This window comes from Anguilla anguilla, chromosome 8, assembly GCF_013347855.1.
Source record: "Anguilla anguilla isolate fAngAng1 chromosome 8, fAngAng1.pri, whole genome shotgun sequence".
In the NCBI taxonomy this organism is placed as follows: domain Eukaryota; kingdom Metazoa; phylum Chordata; class Actinopteri; order Anguilliformes; family Anguillidae; genus Anguilla; species Anguilla anguilla.
In genome coordinates this window covers 34,456,937-34,476,147 of record NC_049208.1, presented here as the reverse complement: position 1 = coordinate 34,476,147, position 19,211 = coordinate 34,456,937, and the positions used below count along the sequence as shown (strand labels likewise).

Genomic DNA, 19,211 nt, shown 5'->3' with positions numbered 1-19,211 from the left:
GTAAAAGAAACGTGTGCTTTTCATAACATTACATAGAAAAGGCCATTTCCTTCCTCTGCTTACAATGCAGAATAGACGTTAAAAGTGTCTGAAAAATATAAGATCAAAGTGACATCATTCTTCCACAATTTTTTAATGTTCAAAATATTCCAGTGTAAAACAGCATTTGACATGCGTTAATTATAAGAACAGAATGACAAGCAGAATCTGTTACACATCTCTCCTTGAGTTGGATGTGTACTGCATACCAGAAACATTTTCACATTTAAAAATGAGTAATTTCTTCATTTCAATTTGAAAAAGAAACCTATAAAACTGCTTTACATTAAAGTTAGCAATTTGGTACTTGATAAGCCAGCCTGCTAGCCTACGATAAAGAACATTAAGTTTGACAGCTAATCAAACATCATTTAACTTGACACTTTCTGTGAATTGTTCTCACAAGACTGTGGAGATCAAATGTTAGAAAGCAAGACCATGCCATTTTATGCAAAATGTGTGCATAATTGTATTCCATAGCAAAACACAAAAAATAGGAATTCATGGAGGCCACATACATTTCTCTGACAAGTACCAAATGCTAATACATTCCTTCAAACCTCTAAATTAATAGCACACATTTCTTCCAAGCTTTAACTTTCATTTTATAAACAATTCTGGAATGCACATTTGCATCTCACAGCAACGATATGAAAAACCCTGAGATCATCCTAATGCAAATTACCTGCTCAGAACACATTGTTGGTCACACTGGTTGGTTGCTAAATGCACGTGTATAACATTCATAGTGCAAAATTATCATAAGAAAATACAAAATCGTAAAATAATTTTAGAAAACTGTGTAGACAAATACACAAAATTTAAAATACAAGTTATTTTAATGAAATATTTGTCTCCACTATAAATGATTTTTTCACCAATTAACTCACCACGCTTGATCGTGGATAAGCCAGTAAAATATGCAGGTTAAATGGAACTGTGTTGAGTCAATAATGATATGGGACAGACTGCCCTATCACAAACGGCAACTAATCCAGGTATCCACGGACATTACTAAACTGTTTTTTTTAATACTGCGGTTAGTAGGAAGATCAAAAAAGCACAATGGACAAAAAAGCGTCCATTAGCTTTATGCTCCCTGTGCCTTTTTTGTTTGTCATGGGACACTATCAATGAGCAAGTTTTGATGGACAGGTTAAGAAAATAAAACGTCATATATGAAAATTATTCTATAAACAAATAGGTGAAAATCCAATATTGAGGGATTACGATGAAAAATGAGATTACAGTGTAAGCCATCAACACCATTTTGATTTGGTACATCTTGCCTTGCTTATATAACTGGAGAGTTTTGCATGCCATATATGCCTTGCTGCTATGAATGAATTGCCACATGGCAGACTGGCAGTATCATACATTTCAAGTTTCAAGCCAAATTGTTTAATGTGCCAAGAAATTGTGTTTTAGGCAGATTTTTTAAAAACACAACATGGCTGCAAAACTCATTTTCCCAGGTCGTCTCAGTGGATCAAATTTTTAAAAAGATGCAACCCAGGGCAACAGTAATCAGCAATTTTGTCTAAAGGTCACTCTGACCAGTAACAATTTTCCTAATATACATTTTCCCTCTAAATTAATTTAAGATCACGTGCTGAATGGCTGTCTATAAAAAGAAACTTTATTTGGCACTATCTGAACTGTGTTTTATGATAATTCACCCTTAAACTGATTACAGGTACAAGTTTAAAATCTAAATTTGGCAGTAAATCACAAATGTATGGTCTACGTAAGTCATATGGACCATGCACATTGATTGCTGTGCAATCAGTAAAATATTAAGATCTTAAGGAATTCATCTTAGCATCTTAATATGCTGAAAGGTAACACCTCCTTCGATCACATGGATCTTAAATACCCATATGTTCCTATAGTAACAGCCTACATTTCTAATTTTGATACAAAGATATCCAGGTCTCCATTTTGATGACCTCACCGAACAGCTGAACAGCGAGGAACACTGCCACCCTAAAGCATCAGCCCTGTAAAAACATTCAAGATCTCAAATATAGGGACAGGGACAGGGTAATACTGGTTGTCTTAAATGATAAAAAAGATAAGACTTCACAGTGTAGGATTAACTAGGAATGGAAACAATAAAACTCTTCAGGTTAAGCAGATGACATCATTAAATCCATTTATGTAGTACCTTTCATGGATTTTAAAGTGCTTTATAGTGAAGGGGTTGGGGGGGATGGTCAACTGTCACCAACTTGTAGCAAACTTGAGCGATTTTCTATAGCTATTTTATGCTAGAGCATTCGGCACACATAAACTGAGATGGACAAACAGGGACTTACATGTACATACCCGAATGTACAATGTGACAATGAAGTAGAAACAGTGGGCTGCACGGAGAGCCTTACCATACCTTTGGATGGGACTCCGAGGAATCCCCTACACCAGAGGTTCTCAAACTCAGTCCTGGGCCCCCCTGTGTATGCTGGTTTTTGTTCCAACCATAATCTTAATCCCTCTAAACGTGAAAAGAACCTAATTAAGAAAAAATCACAGCTTGTTAAAATTCTGGGATTGCGACTGTTTGGAACGAAAACCAACATACCCATGGGGCCCCAGGACCGAGTTTGGGAACCTCTGTCGTACTCTTTGGGAAAAATTCCATTAACAGCTTTAACAGCTTCAGCACGGCCTCAACGTCAGAGACATCTGCCGCGTCTGGGGTCACCAGAAGCCTCACAATCCCGGACAGCCCTGGAGTTACCGGCCAAGCTGGTCGCCCGACTCCCCTGGAAAGCTCTCTGAAGAGGGCCGGCTGGTCCCCTGGTTTCCTGGCGCTTTGCAGGATTCGTCCTCCTGACACACGTCCCTGTAGCCGGGACCGAAGGACGCTGGGTCGGTGAGGTCCTCCAGGCTCAGCCTGCCGTTGGTCTCTGACAGGGGGATGTAGGAGTAGTCCCTCCTGCGGGGAAGTGCCCCGGAGGTCCTCCTGCTCTGGACCAGGTTACAGACCACGCTGGCCAGGAGCAGGGCACAGAGAACAAAGCTGATAACCATCCAGGTGGATCTGAAAACAGGAGGAGGAGGAGGTAACATGGCAGCCTTTTAATCTTTGCACACGCACCCTACAGTCAACAGCTTTCACAGTCAACACACTAGAGCAGAGCTGGCATGGCGTAGGTTATTGTTCATCTTCTTATCTGCTGTAAGGCTGGATGCAAATATAGACTCTGTGCAGAAATTATATTTGTATTCATGTGTACCTTTTATAAATCTTCCAACTTTATGGTTGAGTGAACAAGTGAAATTTATTCATATTATACTGTACAAACATTTCCATAAAACTGCCAGTCAAATGTATCAGCATATTGAATCTTGGGAGCTGCTTTTGATTAGACAGAATTTAATACGGCCAATGTATGATGAACATATTTAATTCTCTTCAAAACCTCTCATGCCAATCCTGTCAAAGAAAGATGTTCTGGTGAACACTGGGTACAACTTACTCTGTAAAGTAAGGCTTTGGTTGGTGAGCAATATCCTCCTCTTTCCAAGTTTTAAACATCTGGGTAGCCAAGCAGTGGCCAACTACAGGAACAAAAGAATTCAGATAGAGTCTCATCACAAGCATGTGGAATCGGCAGTAAATACAAGATATGTCCAAAGAGCAGCGTAATCCGACGGTCTGATTTTGACACATCCAGGCCCAATCCTCAGTGAGGGCTCTACTAATAGTTTTCTGGCTTACAGTGGTGGATTTCTGTCAATTAAAACTGCAAGTAATTTCAAACTGAAATTTATCCAACTGAAACGATTAAAGGTTATGTATTGAAAACTGACTAAAAATAGATGGCAATTTGGTCAGAAGTCTCGAGACCTGCTATCTTTTTCACATCAGTCATGTGCTGCCCCATGTGTAAGGTACCTCTGTGCATTGTGCTGTTCAGCTCCGCCTTCCTTGTGATGTTGCACGTGCCTGTCACCGGGTCACATGGACACATGTCCTGACAACGGCACTCCTGTGCACAGTTAACCCCATAGAAGCCTATGGGGCATTCTGGGAGAAAAAGAAACCTCCATAAAATACACTTCAGAGGTGTATTTTGGGCGTGCGATAATGAGAAAGGTACAACCCTGCTTTCCTGGAAGTGGCAGCTATTTTGCTGAAAATTGTCAGGGAGGATATTTACATTGCAAAATTGTGCATTTTATTGACATTATTTAACATTTGTGGATGTATGTTCTCTGCACTCACATCACACTCAATATTCATGGCAAAGATCTGCAATGCGCAGATATTGTAATTGAATCAATCTTGAAGAGCAGGTTTTGTTTGACAACTTGTATTGCAGGCTGTGCCGAAAGCGAACGCGGTAGTTAACAGGGTGTTTTATTTTATTTTTCTGTTAAGTGTACTTCATGATTAAAACTGATTTAATAAATTTAGTAAAACTTTTCCTAAATTTATTATTTACCCACCATGCTCACAAGAGGCCCCCTGGTAGCCAGCAGGACAGGTGCAGTGCCCATGCACTGGGTCACATGACCCCCCGTTCCAACATTCACAGGTCTGGTTACAGCCGTCGCCATAGAAACCAGTCAAACACACTGCAATATAAAGACAATGATTAGTATTTATACAGTATACCTTCTTTTCTGGAGATAACCCTCACCTTTACAGGATTCAGTCACATAAGGCAGGGGTGGGCAATGAGGGCCGTATCTGTTTCTGGTTTTCAGGTCAATTTCTGGCCTTAATTGCTTAATTACATTTACGCCCTCTGGCATTTTATCCACATTTGTTGATAAGCACATAAATGAAAGTTGCTACTCTGTCTGTATACGAGACATTTTACTGTGATCTAATCTACGAGTGATACCGGGGTTGGTGTGTACAGTCAATTAGCTAATTTAGCCAGAGTAACTGGTGGAAACAAAAACCTCCTCTTGTTTGAGTCAGAGACAGACACAAGCAGTGCGGTAAGTGTAATCACATGCTTTTAAAGAGGTTAAGCAGAATTGTACCTTCGCTACAGTTGCTCCCCGTCCAACCGGCATCACAGACACATCCATCTGAATCAAAGCCAGAGAGAGAATGATGTTTGAATGACAGAACTGAAAAGGTGAAAAAGTTCATTGATGAATGCTTCAGCCTCAAAGAGATTGAGGCACCATGTAGATACCGGCCTATGTCCAAGATACAGCCTACAGTGATAAAGGCTCAGTATATGCATGTGCTGGAAAATCCTACAGATGAGCTAAAAACTTCCTCAGAAGTTAATCTGTGATAGTACCTAGCAGTTGGCAAGGAGGCACTGTTATCAATAATAGCAACTGAGAGCTGTCAAAAAGGGGGGGGGGGTTACTGTAGCAACAAGACATATCAAATGTCAAATATGAACATATGAGATATGAATATGCAAATGAACAGATAAATAGAAAAACCCACCCATGCCTGAATCCATCCTACTGAACATGTCATTTGCCATGCTAACCTCCCTTACGGTTTGCGCATTTATACAAACTACAATAAGAAACACATGCATAAACTGCAACAGGAAAGTTTTAAATGTGCTAACCGTAGAGGGAAGTTAGCATGGCAAATGAACAGATAAATAGAAAAACCCACCCCTCCTTGAACCCATCTTACTGAACGTCATTTGCCATGCTAACCTCCCATACGGTTAAAACATCTATACAAAGCACAATAAAAAACACATGCTGCAACGGGAAAGTTTTAAAATGCGCTAACCGTAGGGGGGAAGTTAGCATGTGCCCCGCTAACAGTTAGCGCATTTAAAACTTCCCCGCTGCAGTCAAAACGGGCGCGGGGCGCAGAGAGGGAGGCCGGCCGGCCCGTCGCCGCTCACACTGGGTGCAGACGCCGTGGTCGCCGCAGCCGGGGGTCTGGCAGGCCAGGGTATCGCAGGCGGGTCCCCTCCAGCCCGGCTGGCACACGCAGGACCCGTCCACGCAGGCCCCGTGCCCGCCGCAGTCCTCCGGCTGGCACAGCGGCTCGTGGATGCACAGCACCGTGGACACGTTGCGCGGGCACCGCCACATGGGCTCGTGACTGCGCAGAACGGGGACGGGAGGTGCAGAATAGCGGCATTGCTTTTAAATCAGCTGCCTAGCTTAGCCGGCTCCAATAAGTAGTACAATAAAAAACACATTTCATATGACAGAAATGATCTTCAATGTACTTCTACTGTATATTGTCTTGTTTGGAATCTATATTTGGAACAAGATAAGACTGCAGCCCTTTTGATGCATAGTAAATATAAAAAGGGTTTATATATTCCTACGTGGATAAGCCTATATGGACATAAATGTCCTTAAATTAAAGCTGACAGCCTGTACTTTATCATCATGTCTATGGCTTCATTTCAAAACCAATGTGCTGGAGCACAGAGCCAAAAAAAAAAAAAATAAATACTTAGCAGCTGTATTGTATGCTGTAATTCAGCTTTTTTTTTTTTTTTATCAGACATGGATTGTAAAGATAACTCAAACAGGACAATGTTTGTAAAACAAATTGAATCCCTTCAGAAAGGTTACAATTGCAAACAATGGCAATGATGTGAAAATTAGTCTAAAAATCCAGTATTTTAAATATTTGTTGGTCTGTAAATACCATAAGGTGGTTTTCTTTAACATACCAGTGATCCGAGGGGTAGCTGGCCAGCGATCCATCGACCACGTAAGTCGCAGAGCCTCCCCCGTCTAGGTTAATGGCGTTGACGACCCCCTGGTCTTTAAGAAATTTTGCCACCTGCCACAAATTCATCCTGGTAGGGAAAGACACCCCCACTGCCATGACTACATTCCACTGCAAATATACTAAAAAGCAGGAACAATTTGCTTTGCTACACTAAGCAAATATGAAGCGAATGCCTACACGCTACAAAGGCAATGGCTACATAAATTTGACGAGTCAGGCTTCAGCACTGTTAAATAAATATACCCATGAAGTCACTGAAGAAGCAAACAGTGTTAATCTCTACAGAAACTGATAAAAATGTGGGCAACAGCAGATCAATTTAGCGTGGGGTGAAGTGAAAATGCGTCTATTCTAACACACATTTAATGCAACTGTTTAGATGTCTGATGTACAGAGTCAAATCATATCATGCATAATATGAAGATGGTCTACTTGGTTTAGATGACATACCACTCACCCCTGCTGTCAGCACAAGCAAGTTTACAGTGAGAGTACGTACCACTGCCTTGCTGCTATGGATAGCCTACATCTAATACGGAGCCGTGGAGATGGAGCTCTGCATCAACAGCGCGCGACTCTTTAAGATCGATATCCGTGCTAATGAACCTCGGTCGGCTCCGGCTCGCGGTCTCACCCTCGAATGCCTGTCTGCCCGTCGATGTGGAAGAGGACCAGCCGGCCGTCTCGATCGTGCCCCACTGCTGTCCTCGCAGACACCGTGTTCACAAACTCCGGGAAATGCCCTGCAAACACAGCCAGGTAGCCGGCAGAAACGTAAATGCGAAACGAAGGCAATACGCGGATTACGCCCACGCGCAGCCCGTTGTGCGAGAAGCCTTGCCGATTTACCGGTCTCCTCGGTCTCCTCGCACTCGACTGCCGTGCTCTCCGTGATGTAGGTGGAACCGTTCCTCAACAACCAAACCACTCCGCTGACTAGCTGCACGAAGGGGTTTGCCGTATCTAATACGTCTTCTTCCGATAGGTACCTGGAGGCAAAGACAGACAGATATGGACCAACAGAACGAAAGACAGCTGAGAGTCTGGATCAAACACATGCTTGACGGAGTACTGAAATGACATCACAAAGACAGATAAAACATACTTTATTGAACCCCACTGGATAAATTCGTCCTCTGTATTTAACCCATCCTAGTCGCTACTGGGCAGCCACAGTGCAGCGCCCGGGGACCAACTCCAGTTCTAAGGCCAGCGCCTCGGTCAAGGCCAATGGCAGGAGTGTGCTTAACCTGACACGCATGTCTTTCGGAGTGGGAGAGAGGACCTGGCCGGGACTCAAACTCAGAATGTCCTTGTCCGTGAGGCAACAGCGCCACTGTGCCACCCGTGCTGACAAGCAGCGAAGCATTGTAAATGAGCCAGAATCCTCCTATAGGTCATCCCTTTCAAATAAAAACCCCATAAAAACCAATAGTGACAGCACAGACAAAATGGTGCCACACAGTTACTCGTACAAGGTGCATACATTATGAGCTACACTTTCCTGTCCTGCAGGAAGTCTGTGAGCAGTCAATGTTCCATTCATTTTTTGTGATTCTAATATTCTTCATCACAGAGGAGTCATCACATGCAATTCTGGGGCATGTGTACTTTCTCTGTTCATGCTCGGTTAATCAATTAAAGAGCATTCCCAGCAAATTCTGTCAGTCATTGTTTGTGTGCATATATTTACATAAAGTACATGCACAAATAAAATGCCAAATTCAAAAGGCAGCAGAACACAAGACAAAATATGTATCCATTTTACATATATCCATTGGATATACATGTATTATACACACACACTACACTACAGACTACATTTTGTCTTTTGTCCTTGTGCCACATTTCCCATTAAAAAACTGCACAAAATGAGTGTACACCAAAGAAGTTCTTCTCTTACCCGAACACCAAAGTCCCATCCTTCTTGATTCCGAACTGAGCATTCTGTATCCCCTTGCTGTTTCTCACCAGTGTTCCATCACTCACCACGTTTCCCAGGCACTGCCCAGTCTTTGTACGGAAATAACCACCATTTTGAGAATATAGGCACTTCTTTGGTCTGGAAGTCCGTTCCACCGTTTCTAATCGGCCAATCCCGCAGCCCCCCGCACCACCTGGCTCTAACACCGAAACAGTCTGCAGCGGGTTGTTAACAAAGGTCATGTGACCGGTGGCCCATATGGGCTTATCAAAGCCAGTGGCGATGTTCGAAACAAACGTTTGGGACTCTGCCACAGGCAGACCCGGTCTACTGCTAGACCTCCAGGATTCGTGTGTGACGTTGCCATAGGCGACTGCTTGACACTCCCTCACAAACCGATGGGAGTGGGAAGGGCCATGTCTCTGGAATGGGGGGTATGGCAATAAAAGATCTTCATATAAAGAATTTCTGTTGAAGGGAAGAAGACCATAAGAGAGTTTAAAAAAAAAAAAAAACTAGATTCATCAAAAACATGCATGGTATAACTGTCCTTTGAAAGCACAACTTTAATAAGCTGAAGTTTTGTAAAATTACAAACATATTTGAAGCATGCTTTAAAGCATTTTTCCAGACAATAGTTTGCAAATGTAATTCATTCTGATTCCAACAGCTACTACAATTATAACTGCTGAGAGGACAAATATCAAAGTCAAAAGACTGAGATGAAATGCTTTGTCCTGGGAGAGCCAGAATTAGTGTGAATAGTGTGAGTGACTACAGCATCTGAACTGCTAAAATGATAAAGACCATCAACCCCTGGTTGACCAGTAAACCTTGTAAAACCTAGAAACACTAGACAAGATATTTTACTCAATGGATGAGAGATAGTTATATGTGATTAATTAAAAAAGAAAGGATGAAGAAGGATAAACCTGTTTTATCACCAGAGGCAGTTCAAAAGGTTCAACACAAAGGAATGCAGACATTTTGATAACAGATTGTGCTTGTCTTCAGCACAAATGGCACAAATGACACACTACAGTACACAGAAATGTTCATATATACCAAACAATTTTAATAACATGTAACTATATATTCCTCCACAACCTATGAGCTTTCCATTCATTTCTGTATTAAATACTAATATCAATCCAGCAAAATATTTATACTCCAAAAATAATATCTGAATAACCCAAATTTGAGTTTACAGTAAGTTGAGTTATGCCCATAATTCATTTAAAAAATAATGAAATAATTAGGTGGGGATACATTGTGAATTCAATATACGGGATCACCATGGATACAATGTAGCAAGACTACAAAGGCTGACTTTCAAGATGCAATGCTAAAAGCCAATGTTTCAATGTGCATTGAAACGGAAGAGGATGAACATGTATCCAGACTTTCACTGTCAACACAGCAAATAAATATAAAGTTGCAGCTTGTCATTAGGTACTGAATTGAATGCAGGAAACCGGTGATCATACACCGCATTGGACAAAAGGTTACATATCTGAATCCAGAAAAAAAAAAGAGAGACCTTCTCTAGGTATCGAATGCACGTTGTACAGCTGAGCCCATGTCAGTTATTTTGTAAGGTGCCATATTGCCGTTAGATATATATTTTTTTTAAATTAAGTGCTAAAAGCCACCGACATGTTGCCACATGTTGTACAGTATAATACGCAACCATTCTATTAGTTTATAGCAAGCTTTGCAAAACATACGTGGCTAGCTAGCAAGCCTAATTTAGCCCCCATGCAACAACTTCCTGGCTATCTAACTCGCTAGTTCCCAAGCCAATAGTACAATTCGCCAGCAAGCTACGTGGTTACTGTTAAAATATAGTCCTTAACTTACCCATCGTTTTGTTCCGACAACTGAAACGTTATCAAAAAGTACTGAATCAGCAAAAGAAATAAAATATCTACGCGGTATGTAGCCATAAAGCTATTTAAAATGCTGCACTTTTGACACACACTCCAGTCACATGACTATAACTCACGTGATTTGTAGCCATTGGTCGAATTCTACTAAACTAATCTACCATCTACCAATGAAAGTGGAATCTACGGAACGGAAGTCTCTGTATTCAAACTAATAATTGTAGGCCTATTGTAACACTGCAGTGAATACAGTGAGTACACTAAATAGGGTAATTAAAACAAATAATTCACATATATTTCAGCTTTATCATAAATCGACATTATTTCAGATAATTTCTATAATTCCACTGCACCAGTAACTTGCAGGTATCTGTCAGCAGCTAACAGACATAATTCAAATCAAATTATTGAGTGTATCAGCACAGAACAGTGGGTCCATGGCCTGCAGTTTGCACTGAATAGCACAGCAAAAGTTTTATCACCTCTGTCACAACTTTCAGGGACAAAATTATTGGATTTTACTGTATGTTGTCAGCATAATTTTTAAAACTAATTTCTGAGTTAGTGTAGCACAGTGGGTAAGGAACTGGGCTTGTAACCGGAAGGTTGCAGGTTCGATTCCCGGGTAGGACACTGCCGTTGTGCCCTTGAGCAAGGTACTTAACCGAAATTGCTTCAGTATATATCCAGCTGTATAAATGGATAAATGTAAAAATGCTATGTAAAAGTTGTGTAAGTCGCTCTGGATAAGAGCGTCTGCTAAATGCCTGTAATGTAATGAGTTCCAACCAAGGGCTGTACTGAAATCAAAATTGAGATTTGCTGAATAGCAGCAAAAGGGACATTTTAGGGTCTGCAAATCCAGCATCTATTAAACAGTTGTCAAGTTGTTACAGTCAGAAGTCAATTACCAAGGCATTCATGTAACTTCAAAATACTGAAATTATTTAATTGCATCAGTGCCTATTGATAGCATTTGATGCAGTTTTGAAATAAATCAAACATACTTTGTGGTTATCATTTTATGCGCCTTATGAGTCCTGAATATGATAAATCTGTCAATTAATTAAAAAATGCATTTCTTCCCAATGTCTCCAGCCTTGGCTTCAATACTGAGGAAATATGAATATTGATTGTTGTATTGTTTTATTATCATTGTGTTTCATCACAAAAACGGAATAGAGAGAGCAACGAGACATTTCCTGCAGTGTACAACACTGATCCTGAGACTACGCTTCAAAGTTGCATTAAGCCATAAGCTCCACCCATAATTATAAAACTATAGCCTATATCTGCGAATGCCCTCTCCCATTACCACAGTAAATTGCTCATAAATATTTAATATTTAGCTAATTGTCCATCCTGTGCCCCACCCTGCACTCCAGTTGTCATTGAAGATCAGTCCCTCCTTGTCACACTCACACTAGCTTTGCTTTATAGAATAGGAGAAATGCGATTTTATACACCTGCAGAAAACTAGCAAAAACACAGACTGTGCTTCACTTTCAAAATAGTGTTTGTCATTTGACCAGACCATTCAACTTAATACAGATTTATTTTGCAAATGATTTAATAGTTTTTGTCAATTAATGTTTGCTTGCATTAATTCATCTTTGTCTTATCGATATACAGTATGAGTGTGTATGTGTATGTATAATGTATAATAGAAAGCGCCATCAATGTCATAACTTGCTGAACTTTTCTGACTGAAAAAAATATGTTTAATTGTGAGCCAAAGTTATTTGTTTTGATCAGAGAATGAATGTTCTTTATATGAATAATGATATGAAATATGATGTATAGGTATCAGAAATTCATAATAAAGGCCATGAACACAGATACACAACATATGTTATCTCTATTAGCATCAGCAAAAATAGTCTACAGATTGACATGCTTTTAAATCAACAAAATACACAATTTAGCAACAGGTCCCACAGTATTGTATCATAATTACAATTCATGACTCATAAACTTTAGTTTGATTCTATTAATATATCTATTAATATATAAATATTTGTTACAACATTTCACAGTTCCTTTAACAGAAACCTTTCAATTTCCACCATGAAACAAAAAAGGGAAAAACACTAGAAACTGCTTACATTCAGCAAAAGTTGAAATACTTGATCACAGTTCCTTTTTTTACAGCCGGTAAGAAAATAAATTTTATGAGCAAATTTGAGCCACATTAAGTACATTTAATATTGCACAGGAATTGGTTATTTCTGTAACTTTGACAAATAAAGTGTTCCTAAAGCAGTGGTCAGGTGAAAAGAGTACATTAAGGAGTCGATTCCTAAAGTTAGAGGTAATAGGGTGTGAGATAAAGATACCTGCATTTGCCATGCGTGACATTGACCTGTACCAGCATGCACTGCACAAAAGAGATTTAATGGCATGGTGAGCTCCATAAAGACTGCTCTACTAGTCTGTCATGTCATAGGCCACTGCTTCTTAAGGCACACTTTCCACTTCACAGGTGCATCATGGGAACCCAGTACAGCAAATCCTCAGAATAAATACACAGGGAACTAATGAGCTAGGAATACTTAGTAGTCATTGCACATTGGCTGTCAATTGGTATATGACCATCAGAGCATTTAAATGGATTCAGCAACAGCTGAATTTGTGAACACAATATAAATTAAGATGATATCAATTCTGATGATATTCAGTATTTGCATTAGTCACTTAGTTGGTACCTTCCAATGCATTGTGTCCCTCTTTTTAATGTATTCAATTATATAAATATATGCAGACCTAAGTATGTATGTATTCTAGACAGATTGTTTTACTATACCAATACAAAGAAAATACTGCAAATATCTCTGATTGATCTGAATTTTTAGTAATTGCTCATTTTCTGAACCCCAGTTCCCAAAGTGCAAATGAAGAAAATCTGTAAAGTATACCACAATATGGCAATACAAGATGATGTGTATTGTATTGTATGTACTGTATGTAAGTAAGATTGTATGACACTCAAAGCCCATGTCCACAATGGACAAGGCTCAAATTTGTGAAGAATAGTTTCCCTTTTACTTTTTATATAGCAATCTGTCTTGCTTTCTGAGTGACACCCACAGAGAGCACACAGAATTAGTGTCCTTTGTGTGTACCCTTTCTCTGGCCTATCATTTACTTTCTCAGATTTGTTGTGAGGAAGTATTCCAGGCCATGATGCAGAGAAAAAATGAATGGCATGAACTCTCTCTCAAACAATAAATAAATAAATAAATAAATAAACTGACTTGTTTCACAAGAAAGCATACCAAAAAATGTTTTCAACATATTCACCATGATTTCAAACTAGCAACAGTAGCAGTGGCCATTATTGTAAAAAGTTGATTTTGGAAGGATTTCAACTTTCATTTTTAGGTATTTTACAAATTTAGGTATTTAAAAATTTCTGATTCATTTTGGCTTAAGATACACAAGAAGCAAGCCTCCAACCAAATGCCTGTTCCAACTATTTCTCTATTATTCATCCGAACCTTCAAGTATCCGTTTGATGCTGATGAGACAGGGATAAGGGATTACATATGTTCTTCACTCTCATTGTCTTCTGCATTCTTCCATGAAGAGGCCAGCTCAATAGAAGAAATACACTAAGGAGAAAAGAGAGCATTTCATTTTACACACCTAGTATTCCATATACAGTGAGCTCCATAATGTTTCGGATAAAGGTGTGTTTTTTTTTTTGACTCTGTACTACATAATTTTACATTTATAATCAAACACATGCGGTTAAATTGCTCATTCTTTGCTTTTATCTACGGGTATTTTATAAACCTGTAGAACCGTGTAGAAATTACAGCACTTTTTATACATAGCCCCCCATTTCAGGGCATCATAATAATGAAAGTATATATAAATGAAAGTTGTCATGTTTAGCACTTTGTCGCATATCCTTTGCATGCAAGGACTGCTTAAAGTCTGTAACCCATAGACATCACCAGGTGTTGTGCATCTTCCCTGGTGATGCTCTCGTACTACAGCCATATTCAGCGTGTGTTTGTTTCAGAGGCTAGGCATGTTACATTTTGTTTTCAGCATATGAAAGGCATGTTCAGTTGGATTCAGGGGAATTACTTGGTCAGTCAAAAACTTGGCCAGTTTTTGACTTTGTGGCTTTAACAGCATTGGGATCATTGTATTGCTGAAGGACAAAGAACCATCCAATTGGTTTGGAGGTACTTGCTTGAACTTGAGCAGATAAGATGCTTCTGCAGACTTCAAAATTCAATGAACATCTGCTGAGGCCCTTCTCATTTCCCACAGAACTCTACATATCCTTATTATGATTTATATAGCGAGTGCCTGCAATTCCCTGCAGTCCTTTAATTACTAGTCTCTTCTTGTTTTAGTACAACTTTGTCTGATATTGTTCTGCATTTGGCATGTGCTTCAAATTAATAAAGCCTTGTGTCATTACATTATGCAGGCTACCTAGAAAATTTAGAAGAAACAAAAAGAAATATTAGTTAACCATTTTAAGCAGTCCCATAATGTATACATCTGTTCAAAGTGTGTTTCCTGTTCCTGTCTGGCAGTGGAATGTGTGTGGAAATGTGTGGAATGAGCTGATTAGATTCAAAATTAGGCAGGACAAAGAAATACTCACAGAAAATGATTCCAACCAAGATGATACCTATAATCGCCATCATTATCATCATCTGAAAGAAAGACAAATGTGCTTTACTTTCTAATCCAAATCTTACCTTGCCAGCTCCATGAACTTTAATTTGGTGTAAGATATTATTGCTATTGTTCTTGCAGTATTAATCTCATATTCTTAAGGAACTGATTATGTTGCTGTCATGAACAGACATAGATATAGTTACATTGAACATCCTCATATTGTTGGTTGGTGGCTTTTAAAAGAATAATGCCTCTGATACAATTATGATGCGACTGCAAGTCCAGACAATTTTATATATGCACTAGCACTGGTCCTGAGCAATCAACAAAGCAGAGACAAAAGTATATTTTGCAGTGCAAAGACCAATGTTGAAAACTTGAGAATGGATGCTGCCATGAAATATACAAGGGAGAGTGAAAAACTTTGTGAGATAAAAAGATATGCAAGCCCAAATGCCAGATGAAGAAGATTAAAGGAGATAGAGTTGGGGGTGAGGTGGGGGGTGTGCGATTGGATGATTAGAGATTGCAATAGAGGTACTGGGAGGGAGAGAAAGGATGATTTGTCAGTCATAGGTCACAGCTGGATTAATCACTTTCCACTGTAATCCAGATTGGGATTTCCCTTTTTCCCCCATAGAACCGTGACACATGATTGGACGGGAGATAGACCAACCATCTGTCTGCAGGCAGCATGGTTTAGGAATTTATATTCAGCAAGAAAGATAGACTGACTGATGTACCGAGCAGAAATGTAATGTGCAACTCAGACTGCAGTAGAAAGAGAGGTAAAAATAATGACATGATTCTGAAAGAAGACCTGACTTTAAACATGTTGTTGGATGCACAGAGTAAATAAATACAAGGGTTCCTTGTACAAGCAAGCAGCTAAATGACATTATTTGGCCCAAGTTTATGTTTATATAATGAACTGTTCTTTTTGTGAATGGGTGTCTGGATGATTGCATATGACGCACTTTGGTTGGTTTGCCAGGACTGAAATCAGAGTCTATGTCTCGTGGCAACACTCCATTTTTGCGACCCTGCCAACCGTCCCATTAATGAACGAGCTGGCAGCCAGTCTCTCCTCAACCTGAACCAACCTTGCAGTTTTTCCACCAGTACTTGTTCTTGAGCTTGGCAGCACTGCTCTCGAACTGGGAGGCTCCGGCTTGCAGGGCGTCGGCCCGGTCGTCCAGCTCCGACAGCTTCGTGTCCCTGTCCAGCACCTTGTCCACGTTCACGCGCATGAGGTCCACCACCTGGGGGAGAGACGTGGAGCAGGATTTTAATATTCCCCGCATGGACGGGCCAAGCGGCTCAATCGGTTTCATTTATGCACTGTCACCACACCTGATAGAACCGGGGTCCGCAATCTGTAGCTGAGGCCAAAAGGACTTGGATTGGGAAATAAGTGCACTTTACATATGCACCTCACTAACGTCTTTTCCCCTGTCCATTTCGAGCCTTTGTCACTGAAGGCCTGCCCGCTTCCTGCCCCGCCCACACCATTTACCTCGTCAACTTGGGCCTGGGTCTGCTGTAACCTGCGGTTGCTTGTGAGGTTGGGGGGACCCCCTTCTCCCTCCGGTGCCCCTGGGGCACCTCCTGGGGCAGGAACATCAGAGGCAGGGGACGACCTAAAAACATAAAAAAAGAGAGTGGATTTCCAACCTAGACAAACAGGGTGAGACTAAACTGGACAACGCAGGACCTGTCTGGACTCAGAAAGTGTTTTTAGAATCAGCGTGACTAAACTAGACTGGATATGAGCGCACTGTAAAACTGAATGCTGATTCAAAGACAATAGATTTGATGTGCCATGACTAAACTGGACTTGAACAGAATATGCACTGCAAATAAGAGAGAGGATAGGGCAAGTGGAACTGTCCAAATGAGAGGACAGTGTAATCCATCATCCACCTATAAACTAGGTAGGTTATTGTGTCTGCTCATAAGGAAGAATTAAAGAATGATTAATATACTCCTGAACAGAAAAATCTAATTGATAGCTCCAGCAGATGCATAGCTTGTTCGCTACGCATTCTATGTCTTCACACACTCATCCATGCACACGCACGCACACACATACATACACACACGCACTCAAACATTCGTAATGGACATCTTAATCTGCTACAATGTTTAAAAATGATATTGGCTAACAGTGGCCATATTAAAAATCTAAGTAGCCTAAATATGTCATCAACAAAACACCTGATAGGCTACAATATTGTGTGATTTACATTGCGAAGTAGAAATATAAAATAATTTCTCAAACTGAAAATGAACACATTGACATACAGAACATTTTTGGGTACTCACATTTTCTTTTCAGGTGCTCGCTGGATGCAAGACGCAAGTGAGAAAGGGAGGAGGAATTACACAGATTACTAAAGGTAACTCCATTTTCAAAAGAAACATGAAAGTTGTCACTAACAACGTTTTTAAATCTACTTCATAAATGACTACTTTTTAGTATTATCTATTTCAGTAGTGCTGAAATCTTTCTCGGGACATTTTAAATTCGCCAAACAGAACACCGCATACGCATCACAAAAGCAGACGTTGAAAAATTAAGGCTAGGTCACGCCGACCGAGCAGATCCATGCGAGTTTATGAGACGGGTGGTTTTATATGAAGGGAAATTATTCTTCTTTGCAACCCAAAGAAATTTAAATTCCAGGCTACTACCACAAACAAAACCCCACAACATATATGCTATGCCATTACATCGAAACTGTGACCCTTGATGATTTAAAAGTAAGCACTGACTGAAGATGGAAATGAAAGCAAAAGAAAGAAATTTAAAAATCAACTTACTTCGAAATCACATCCAACAGAGAGCAATAAAGTATGAAATAGGCTATTATTCCTCCAATATAAATAATTAAATCACTGCTAGGCTGTCTTCTGCGTGCATGTGTGTGTATCCCCACAGTAGCAATGTATTGTCTACCCTCTCCTCTCCGTTTCACGACGTAGGCTAGGGGGACCCAAGACAGTTATTCGACAGCTAGCTAACTGCAGATCTCTCTCACGGATAAGACGACTGTCGGCACTGCAGTGGTTCTGTGGGTAATGTTGAGTCGGCTCTCCCTCTCTCTCTCTCTCTCTCTCTCTCTCTCTCTCTCTCTCTCTCTCTCTCTCTCTCTCTCTCTCTCTCTCTCTCTCTCTCTCTCGGGGAAAATCCCCGGCGGATACAGTACATGAAGCCTGAAAAGGACATACCAATCGCCTTCTTTAAAGGAACAATGGACATACAAAATATGGCCCCCAAATGTTCCTAAAATATGCCCCCAAATTGACCAACAAAACAAAGGATATATGTAACACCGTTGCAAGGCTTATTTTTCTGGGGTTGCATCATTCTGCATCTTCCATCTTCCATAAATCCTTGCCAGCCACCTGATTCTGATTGTTTGCTCAGCAAAATGTGTTTTTTTTCCCTAATATTTTGACAAGTTAAAACAAATTTTTCTTATATGTTATAACAACTTGAATTTTCAGTATGTAACTGAGCAATGTTTTTTGGGGTATTATGCTGTGTAATCATTTAATAGTAAATCCTTACAAAAGTGTATGCAAGCTAGGTATGCGTTATAAGTATGCGTCCCACATGCCTTTGCTTACAAACCCTAGTTCATGTTTTAATGGCAATGAAGCCCACCTTAACAGTGAATTTACATCCTGGAACTGTGAGAGGGGACAAAATGGCCTGAATAAAGTTGTGGTAACAATAAGTGCAAAAGCTGGCATTAGGGTGGTGGTAATTGCAGTGCAAATGCAAAATACCAAACCTATTCCTTCCTCTACTCTGTTATGACAAAATGTTACAACGTATTTTCTCAGGAAAGAACTACTATAATTTACATCAATTGGTTTCATCTTGAATTGAATCTTTGGCCACTTTAACTGAAACAGTCTTCACACAGTTTGAGCCAGGTTTTGGAATGTGTTCTGTGGAGGAGATGAACTTGTAATGTAGTTTGTACAAAATTTTAAAAATGTATAAAACAGA

The 19,211-nt window shown here is 40.1% G+C and overlaps 2 protein-coding genes across 2 annotated transcripts; both read right to left on the bottom strand.

Moving 5' to 3' along the window:
* Positions 1 to 113: 113 nt before the first annotated feature.
* nagpa (N-acetylglucosamine-1-phosphodiester alpha-N-acetylglucosaminidase) lies at positions 114 to 10,655 on the bottom strand. The gene is made up of 11 exons (XM_035431200.1): positions 10,521 to 10,655; positions 8,640 to 9,128; positions 7,586 to 7,725; positions 7,371 to 7,479; positions 6,675 to 6,803; positions 5,886 to 6,088; positions 5,041 to 5,088; positions 4,495 to 4,623; positions 3,941 to 4,072; positions 3,522 to 3,603; positions 114 to 3,082 (listed from the first exon to the last, which is right to left on the bottom strand). The coding sequence occupies exons 1-11, from the start codon at positions 10,604 to 10,606 to the stop codon at positions 2,776 to 2,778; spliced, it is 1,854 nt and encodes a 617-aa protein (XP_035287091.1). The 5' UTR covers positions 10,607 to 10,655; the 3' UTR covers positions 114 to 2,775.
* Positions 10,656 to 12,387: 1,732 nt separating this feature from the next.
* On the bottom strand, positions 12,388 to 18,305 carry LOC118233163 (vesicle-associated membrane protein 2-like). The gene is made up of 6 exons (XM_035428547.1): positions 18,014 to 18,305; positions 17,516 to 17,535; positions 16,707 to 16,830; positions 16,294 to 16,452; positions 15,174 to 15,225; positions 12,388 to 14,157 (listed from the first exon to the last, which is right to left on the bottom strand). Coding segments are annotated over exons 2-6 (354 nt in total). The 5' UTR covers positions 17,518 to 17,535; positions 18,014 to 18,305; the 3' UTR covers positions 12,388 to 14,140.
* Positions 18,306 to 19,211: the final 906 nt, after the last annotated feature.